The 10,051-nt window shown below is 40.1% G+C and overlaps 1 protein-coding gene across 1 annotated transcript; it reads right to left on the bottom strand.

Moving 5' to 3' along the window:
- Positions 1–242: 242 nt before the first annotated feature.
- LOC140315739 (sialic acid-binding Ig-like lectin 10) lies at positions 243–9,795 on the bottom strand. The gene is made up of 19 exons (XM_072393328.1): positions 9,645–9,795; positions 9,473–9,538; positions 7,515–7,613; positions 7,151–7,262; positions 6,904–7,049; positions 6,676–6,796; positions 6,442–6,578; positions 5,600–5,722; positions 4,951–5,097; positions 4,525–4,630; positions 4,042–4,205; positions 3,586–3,735; positions 3,268–3,399; positions 2,381–2,462; positions 2,190–2,238; positions 1,945–2,031; positions 1,727–1,860; positions 1,346–1,470; positions 243–837 (listed from the first exon to the last, which is right to left on the bottom strand). The coding sequence occupies exons 2-18, from the start codon at positions 9,519–9,521 to the stop codon at positions 1,368–1,370; spliced, it is 1,941 nt and encodes a 646-aa protein (XP_072249429.1). The 5' UTR covers positions 9,522–9,538; positions 9,645–9,795; the 3' UTR covers positions 243–837; positions 1,346–1,367.
- Positions 9,796–10,051: the final 256 nt, after the last annotated feature.

Genomic DNA, 10,051 nt, shown 5'->3' with positions numbered 1-10,051 from the left:
ATGTTTTTATATTTTCTCATAGTCATAGTTAAGTTTTTGTATACCGGCTCAGCTGGGATTTTTTGTTCTTCGTTAAAATAAATCAAGTTTTATTTTGAAATATCTGCATCCGGGTCCTTATATCCATCACGCCACGCATCAACTTCACCACTTCTGACACAATCAAGTATAGTAGAAAAACAAAGCAAGGCAAAAAGAACAGACAAAGTCTTTTCTTTGATTTATTTTTCTTCAGTGTAACAAACTACAGTGTGTAATCCACATTGTTCATTGCGTAGTGCACCTTACATAACAATAGAAAATAGCTGTATCAATCAAACCAAGCTATAATGACTAAATTAATGTGGCAGGAGAAGCAATCATATCAAGCCAAATGTACATGGATATTTATCTCAAATACTGCATATACATGTCAATTTTAACGTCTACAGGTTCTCCCCGCAAATACGTCTGATATCACACTGTCATTTTTCTACAACAGACTCTTACAGAGAGTGCCAGGGATTGGAGACGGATATGTTTGCATCACTTGTCAAAGGATGCCATCTGCCTCTGCTTGGTTGAAAACATTTGTGAAAGAATGAGCAAATAACAGATCAATCAAGACTGGCTCTGAGAAAAGAAATGCAAGCAAGGCTTTCAGAGTTTTGTCTTTCATGCTTTCCTCTTCAAGCACTGTCATTTCATCAGGCAGTATGGTGTGGTGAGATACACAGAAAGAAAAGGGAAGACATGCAACACATTTCAGGAGTTGGATTTGAAGACTGGTCCACATGCTGCCTTCAGAGAGAATCTCTCTGATCGCGAATGGTGTCAGGCTTCACAAGGATAGGTTTCCTGTGCCATAGGTGGACAGCAGCAAAGTGGTTCAAATGTGAATGGCACATGTTTTTCCAAAAAAAAATGAATATATAGACAGTAGAATATAATATAATATAATAAGAGCAGAAACATCTGTAATATTTATTACATCCAGGAATTTAACTGGATTCAATTGAGGAGTTTTATATATATATATGTATATATATATATGTATATATAATTGGAGAATGTGTGGGCTTCTGTCTTTGGCAATAGTTGTTGCAAACTCCTCCAATTTTGTGTCTGATTGATTTCAACAGGTATTCTAAGCACCAAAGTAAATCTTTCAGGGGCCTAATTTTGTTGGGTTACCACCCAAACTTACAACTTTCTGCTCTATGTGTGTGTGACTGTCATACTACAACTGCCAGACAATATGAAATACACTATATCCATTAAAGTTAAGAAACGTGACATTAGACCTAGATAAAACTGAGACTTTGGGTTTACACTTGACCACAGTGAGACAGGAAAGGTGTCATACCTGATGGGGTGTTTCCTCCTGGTCAGCGGCGCGACTGGGGCAGTAAAGTGTAAACTACTTTGGAGGAATCCTTTGGTTTTCTCTCACTACCCAGTGGCAGGTTCTGCACTTGCACCTGATCAGTACTGAGCCAACAAAAAAACAGGAACCACATGACTTTATCTCCAGTCAATTAAAAAGAAAAACTAGATACTCCAGAAGCACTAAAAAGTTTTGTATTGTCCTCTCATAAGCAAGAAGGTGTTAGAAATCACAGAGAGAGTAAAAAAGAAAGCAGCAGCACATCCACAGTGTGACAATTAGCGCAGAATAACTGTTGCAGAATGAAAATGAAGACAGACAGTCGATCTTCTTGAAAAATATAAGGGATGATATAAAAACCTGGACAACTTGGAGTAGTGGACAGTGATGTAGTTTGAAGCATGGCTGCGACTTCCAGCTTCTGTGATTGGGGGGGTGTCCATCAGAGGAACGATGGAGGGATGGGAGTTGTCACTCAAGTCCTCTGGCTCCTCCTGCACACACACACGTAAAAAAATGCATATTACCCTCATATTCCATTGTTATATCAACCTCAGATTAGATAGTGAGTTGCTCACTGGTATGTCGGACATCTTGTCCTTTCTAGCTGGGAAGGTATGTTCGGCTGACTCATAGAACATGGTGTCAGTTGATACTGATGGACGCTGGGGTCACACACACACACACAGGGCAAAACATAGAATCACAATCTGACTTCTTTGTGGAATGCCGTTTTTTAAATTTTTTTAAATGTTGCTACAGCAAAAACAGTAAATGCTGTGTAATTCTAGGATGTACAAAAATAGTTTCAAGACAGTTGTACCTTGTTTGCATCTTCGACTGACTCAGTGTCCACTCTGTGCATGTTCTTACTGAGAAGACAGGCACACAGACAAAAAAAAGTGAGAAAATCCTCCTCAAAAGTTATGCAAGAAAACAAGAGTTTTTCTTTTAATGTCCTGATATAGGGTACAGGAATAGCTCTGCTGTGGTGATAGCAGTACTTCTGGTCACCTGATCATGATCGTCACCGTGAGAGTGATGAGCCCAGCAGAGACACCCACTGCTGAAGCCAAGGCAATTACCTTTAGACGACCTGACAGCAGAGGGATTACAAGGGTTATCTGCCTGACTACGGACATGAAGGAAACAGAGGAAGTGATGGATGGATAAAAACAGAAGTGGAGCAAGCTAAAAACAAACAGCAGACATAAAAATAGAAACAGAACAGAAAGTGATTAAAGAGCTAGCAGTACATCAATGAGCGACCGTCTAGACTTGAGTCTAGTGTTTCCACTTCTGATTTCCAAACCTTCTTCAGCTGTTTAGACTCAAATAGTAGTTTTCCACAGCACCTCATCACCTCCTCCTCTCCTCTCATAGTTAGAGCACTTTACATGACTCACCGTGACTCATAGAAAAACAGTCAGAAATCACAAGACAATGAAAACCAGAGCCCGGACCACTGTGATAGTGACAGGGAAGTTTCATCACTCATTGTTTCAAACACACAGAAACCATATCTAAACTCTCCTGTGGCACAATTACAGCTGAATACTCAAAGTCAGGGTTTTTTATAGAGTTTCTGAGATAATCAGAAGCATATCTATAAATAAGAGGGAAGTATGTTTCACTACAGTTGTCAGTGACACCTCATCTTAAAGATTGCTCCACTAAAACTGACAGAGGCAGACAAAGAGAGAAAAAGGGGAAAATCTTTCAACAGCAATGTGGCATTGTGACAGAATACAGCGGAGATGAGGGAATTTAGGCCTTCAGTCCTCAGGCCTCAACAGTTGATGGAATATTTCAGGTTGAAAACTTATTGGTGCTGGTAGAAGAAAAGTAAAAAAATCAACAAACACAACAGGACATGTGACCGTGCAAGAAAACATCCATACCTCTGACTCTAACGGTGAGGACCGGAGAGCTATGAGCTCCAATTCGATTCCTGGCCTCACAGTAATACTGACCGCTTTCACCAGGGCCAACTTCAGAGAAGGTGAAGACAGGACCAGACTTGGTACTCCATGCTGCATGACAGAGAGCAGAAAAGGAGAAGATATACTTAGCCATTATACTACGAGACAAAAAGACAAACCGCACAAATGCCATGTGGCTTCACTGACTACAATTAATCCCCACACAGCGAGTTATTGAAAGTATTGTTGATTTTGTAATGTTAACCTTGAATGGAACCACATTTTTATGATGCTAACATTGTACAGAGCCCCCGTCCACAGCTAAACGGTGCCATGTGAAGTTGTCCACTGCTGGGTTGGCCTGACTGCTGCAGGTCAGAGTCAAAGGTCGGCCAGCATCCACCACACTGGAGGGGCGAGCCAGAACGGAAGTGTTCTTAGGGGGATCTGGAGAGAGCATCAGAGAAAAAGAGATTATTATTGTTGTAAAGTCCTTGTTGTAGAAGCGAGTAACTGACTACAACCAAGGGAGAGCCTATCATCTTATTGTTACTGTTTAAGATAAGTGTTAGAGGAGACTGAGAAGAAGCATCTTAAGAGACAGTCAGAGGCAGGAAAGAAACATCAGAGGTGAAGAGTTTAAACAATACAGCAACTGTTAATCATGTTCACAATAACCGTAATAAAAGCCCTTTCACCCATGATGATTTTCAAGCATGTCACACATACACTCATCAAAATGTCCATACTTACAGAGCACAGTGAGCGTAGCAACAGGGGATGTTTGGGATCCCAGTCGGTTTGATGCTATGCAGTAATACTGACCAGCGTGATGAGCACGCACAGATGGGAAGGTCAGGTTCTGAAAATTACCTTTAGTCATCACCTGGTCACCTAGGATATGATACCAAGCATACCTGCAGAAGAGATTATGAAGCTGATGACGACGATGAAAAGGACCCATGGCACTGGGCAAAAACCAAGTAAGGGAATTTCTTATTTGAAGGATTGTCATGGTCTGAATTTGGATCATTGTAATATGATGACGAGCAAAACAACAGAACCATTATTAGTACCCTGATTGAAGAAATGTAGCTGAACTATGTATAGTTCAGCTGCAAGTACAATTACCCTTACATTTAACACTTTAGAAGACCATTCTATCCAAAGTAACTTACAAAGCAAGGAAACAATATTTCTGCTTTGTGTAATTGATGTAATCAGTCATCGTTGTACCTGCTGGGGGGAGGGTTGGAGTGGCTGACACAGTTCAGGGTCACATATGAGCCTTCTCTGATATCTCTTTGAGGAGTCATCAACACATGCGAGTTCTTTGGTGAGTCTAAACATGCAAGATTAAGAGAATCAGGAGCATCATCACTGAATTGTTATAAGAATTAACACAGCGCACATGCAAATCAAATCAAATAAAAAAATCACCTGTAAACACACATACAGCAACAAGAAAGAACAGCAAACTATTTTCCCACGACAGAAAAGTCTTTAAATTGGATCCTAGATTGTTTCACCTTACAAATACAATTAATACAACCTTACAGTCTATTTACTTCTCAGAACAAGTTTCTAACAAGTTTTTATCCTCATCTGTTCATGTAGCTGTGGGGCGAACGTTCAAACTGTAAAGCCACGCCACAAACTCACAGGTGACATTTAACAGGAGTGATCTGGAGCGATCTGTTCCCAGGGAGTTGCGTGCCACACAGTAATACTCTCCTTTGTCTGTGTATTTCAGGTAGGACAGGTGGAGCCGAGGACTGAAACTGTCTGGGATGCTGCCACTTTCCATGTCTGGGGAGAAAGAAATAAGATTACTACAAACATAGTCTTGGACCACCAGAAAAATCCAAACGCAAGTATGAAAAGGTATAATGCTTTTAAAATCCCTTTCAAAACCTCAGCCTTTTCTACAGGTTATTGAAACCCATCTGTATGACAGAATTAACATCACAGAATCACAGGATTCATGCTTGAAAGCTTTTTTCTTAGTTAAGCACAGCCTCTGGGAATAGATGGCAGAAATCCTGAGAACAAAGACATTAACTTCTTATACTTTAGATTAATATATAAGAAGAACCAGAGCAAGAAGAGCTAAAGAAATAGGAGCATGCCAGTAACACTGTCTGTAGATGAAAAAGGCAGACACTCCAAGGTGCACAAATACCACGCAAAGTTAAATAAGAGATTGGAAAATCATAAAAAAAAACTTCCTGTGCACTTTAATATTGATTATTAGCAGTCATTATTAGACTGATTGTTGGCAGACAAAGTATGGTGACATAGTGCCTTGTACCTTTGAACCATGCAAAGCTCTCTACAGGTGGAGCTGCATCACTGCTGCAGGTCAGAGTAACGGACCCTCCCTCTGACACCTCCCCTACAGGAAAGACTGCTATGGAGGTGGAGTAAGGACTGTCTGCAGGGGAGCGAAAACTCATTTAGGCTGAAGTTAGAATAGCATGACATACAATCTGTTTATACAGTATAAATGATGATAAATACATAAATATTCACAAGGGTCAGTCTGAGGCACACAGATTGATTTTGTATAATAAGGGTTGGAAAAACCTCAAATCCCAATTCTGTTATTTGTTAACTCATTTGAATCTTTGTTTGTCAGGATTTGGTATAGAAGGAGGATCCACCACTGACTTAGTTTCTCTAAGTAAGGATGGACCATTGTGCCAAACTTTGCCAAAGAATCACAATAAGTGCCAAAAAAAGTTTATCTCTGCAAGATTGCAAAGAATTTTTGTCACTTAACATCAACAGTGCAACATTTTTAGAAGAGAAATAATGAGTCTGGGGGAATCTCCGAGCATACAGGTCATGGACAGAAGTTTTTAAGTTTAAGTTTTTATACCATTTTTAGAAAACTCCTGAGCTTTTCTGGATATCATCTAAGTTTGTATTTCTTCAACATTAAACCAACCCCCCTGTTTAGATGCTGTGTTTTCTGAAAGGCACATGTCCGATGCACTGTACCATGATTTAAACGCTGAAGGGTTTATTTTCAATCTAAGAAAAAAACTAAGTTGTTTTATCTGTATGCTTTTAATCCCAGATTTATGTAAACATTATTATACATGGAATAATCCCAAAAAGCCTCTTCTTTTGTTGACTGGGTTTACTTACGTCCCAGAGTCAGAGAGAGGGATGGTGACTGTACATTCTGTGGTGGGATTGGTCGGCAGGTGTATGCCCCAGTGTGCTGCTGGTCAAAGCGGTTAATAATCATCCATTTCTCATAGGAACCAAGGTTTAGTCCATTCCTGTGTGCGAAAGAATCACATAATGCTGTATTTGGCAATACCCTAATAATGCAGTTTAGACATACATGCTGTGTATATAGCTGAAATGTACATTTACCTGTACAGTGCAAGACTCCTTCCCAGGGCAGCACATCCACTCGCCTGGCAGCTGACATAGACTGTCTCTCCAAACCCAAACATGTTGGCAGGTCTGGCTGGATGCACCTTGACCTGGAGGTCTGAAAAACACAGAAATACACACATGCACACACAAAACATTGGCTACAATGCAGATCAGTTTAGATGACCTGAAATGTCACAGCACTTTCAGTTTAGGCGAACGTACCTGTTACCTGTAGAGTGACTGTGTCTGGGGAGGTCCATCTCCCCAGCGGCTGGTCTGTCTCAAACCTGAAGTGATACTGACCAGCGTCACTCAACTTCACACCCCGAATCTGGACCGAACAACTAGAATAGCTGCCACCGATGTAGCTGGAATGTAAAATAAATTGCGATGATTTACTTTAAATTTGTGGAAACTTTCAAAACCATAATTCCGGTTTAAAACATCTTTCACATGCAGTTCCTCTCACCGTGTGCGTCCGCGGTATGACAGGCTTATCTGATTGAGGTCAGTATGGTGGACAAACTCCCTGCGACCCTCAGCAGACACACGGAACCACATAACTCGCTTCACAGTGTGACCTGAAACAATCAGGAAAACAAAACAAAACTGCACTAGAACACAAAGAGAATTATAATATCTGCTGTAAAGAAAACTTGATGGGAAATAGAAGTTGAAAATGGAGAAATAAAATGAGTATTGAAGCTTAAATAAAGTCTATTCTTTAGGGATTTATCATTATAGATAAATAAAATAGTAATAATATGTATTCAATAGTGATCAGATGATTTGAACAGAAAAAAAAACAAGTAAAAGATGTAGATATTTCTTACCTGATGGGTAGTCATAACGGCAGGGCAGTGTGACAGTGGTTCCTGCCCACACACAGATCTCCCGCCTAGAAAATGAAACACTCCACCTGCTCTGAGTACCTGAGGACACATAAACTGGTAGTATTGACAAATTTATGAACATGGACATACAAAATTATGCAAATTATCATAGGAAAAGCAGTCATCACCAATCAGAAGGTCAGTGGTGCAACCCTTGGCCTACCGAAGTGTCGAAGTGTCCTTGGGAAAGAAACTGAATCCTTTGATGAGTCCATCAGTGTGTGATAATGCAATAACCTGTCTGTAATACCGTAGAGACTAAGAAGTGCTGTATGAGTGTGTGTGAATTGGTAAAAGTAGCTTGTAGTGTAAAAGAGCTTTGGTCAACAAGACTGGAAAAGCGCTATCTAAATACACACCATTCACCATTCACCATTTATACAACAAGAGGCACAAATAAAACTGACAGCCCCAATTCAAAAAGGTTTGTGACGCAGCGTTTACCATTAATGTTATGATTCCAGTTGCTCAACAGTCCTGGATCTTATTGCTTTTTTTTTTTTTTACTGTGTTTCGTGATGTGACAAATCTTTTCTATTAGGTGTGTATTGCAGGCAGACAAGTCCAGTGACTGGACTCTTTAACTGTCATAAAAGAGCCGGGTTCTGGACTCGCCTGCCATACAGATGTTCAAATATGAGGCCAGATAGCTTGTAATCAGCAATTCCCACTCCTCTTTAGTCAGGAGCATGCAGCTTCCACGATTTAAAAAAATATTTTCAAATTTCACTGTCTCACCACAGAAAAAGGTTTTGACTTTGCCTCAGTCCATTTTTACCAATGGCTTCTTCTCTGCGTGATGGAGCTTTAACCTGCATTTGTGGATGGCGCAGAGAACTGTGTTAACAGACAACATGATTTCTGGAAGTGTTCCTGAGCCCATGCAGTGACACAATTCATGTTTTTAATGCAGTGCTGCCTGAGAACCAAAAGACCACTGGCACTGGCAACATTGATTTTTGCCCATGCCCCATGCATACAGAGATGTCTTCAGATTATCTGAATCTTCTTATGATAATATATACTACAGAAGATGGAATATTCAAAGTGTTTATAATTTTTGGAACATTATTCTGAAATGGCCTCATATTTGTAGAGGCAGATTTGAGATTTGAGAGATGGAGGCATTGCAGTCTGCTGAATATCTGCCAATCTTTACTTCTGAAAGACTGTGTCTTTCTAAGATGGTTTTATTTATGCCAAGTCATGTTACTGACCTATTGCCACTTCATCGAATTAGTTATGTTCCTCCAGCTGTTTCCGTTTAGAACCACTTACTTTTCTGTTCTAACTATGTCTAAGAAAAAACAAAAGCATTCAAATTCTCTGATGCCTTATCATCTACTGGCTGACCTGTCCACAAACTGCATGCCATATAGAACAAAACAGGCTCTTGAAGGCGTATGGAAAGCATTCTTGGAAAGTAAAAGCAGTCAGTTCAAATAACCATCAAGTAAAGTTTTCCATCAGTGTGTTTCTTCTGAGGAAAACTTGTCAAACCACAGATCTCGGTGCTCTGGTTTTGCTCAGTTTAGACAGTGACATGTAAATGTGAAGCAGTGACAACGAGCCTTGATGTGCAGCCGTGGTGTCATCCTGCCTCCCTGATTACCTTGCACAAAAAGCAATCAATACTTATAAATAAACCTGAGCGTAAAGGCAAGGGCACCTGGGTGGAGAACGCTTTGTACATAAGGGTTTCTAACAGTCCCTTATTTTCTAAAACTGTTGTCACTTGATAACAAGAATGTGAAATAGAAATCTGGAACATTTAACAAATATTCAACTAATAATTTGTTGTCCCTTCAAATACTTTGCACATCATGTTCAATTCATATTTGGTCCACAGAAAGAAAAAAAACATTAAGTTCTAATGTATTTAGGTATTTATGTCTTACCTGGTAAAGCTGTGAGAATGGTTCCCAGAACTAAAACACCTGCCAACATCTCCGCTGACGCGAGCTCTGTAATATCACCCAATGAGGAGAAAAACACGAGTAGAGAGAGAGCTGAACATCACTTAATGGAGATAAAAACCTTACAGATGTTTAAAGAAAAAAAATGACTCACCACCTAGAGTATCTACATTCACTTCAGCCAGTGAAAGAGAGGGACTAAAAGGATGTGTGCAACCCTGACAGCGATGGAAGTGAAGAGATTTAAAGCAATGAGAGTTGTGTAGTGATTGGGATCGGCTGGTATGAGATGGGAGGAGTAGTGGAAGGGGCAAAAGGAGGAGGATGAGGAAGAGGATTTTTTCTTTTTTTTATAGTAAGCATTGCTACCTCCTCACCCTTTGTTGGTTGAAGTCTTTTTTTATGTTGCTTTTTTCCTCTACTTCCCTCTGAAACTACTTATTAAGGTCAGTGCCCTGATTGCTTCGAGCTTCCTGTTTTGGGCTGCTGTGACAAAGTGACATCCTTGTGACCGTGTCACTTCCACAGCTGCCTTTTTTTTTTCAACCGAATGAGGCAATT

This window comes from Leuresthes tenuis, unplaced genomic scaffold (genome assembly GCF_036924035.1).
Source record: "Leuresthes tenuis unplaced genomic scaffold, fLeuTen1.0.hap1 SCAF_10, whole genome shotgun sequence".
NCBI lineage: Eukaryota > Metazoa > Chordata > Actinopteri > Atheriniformes > Atherinopsidae > Leuresthes > Leuresthes tenuis.
Note: the sequence above shows the minus strand (reverse complement) of the source record. Positions and strands in the feature narration are given on the sequence as shown.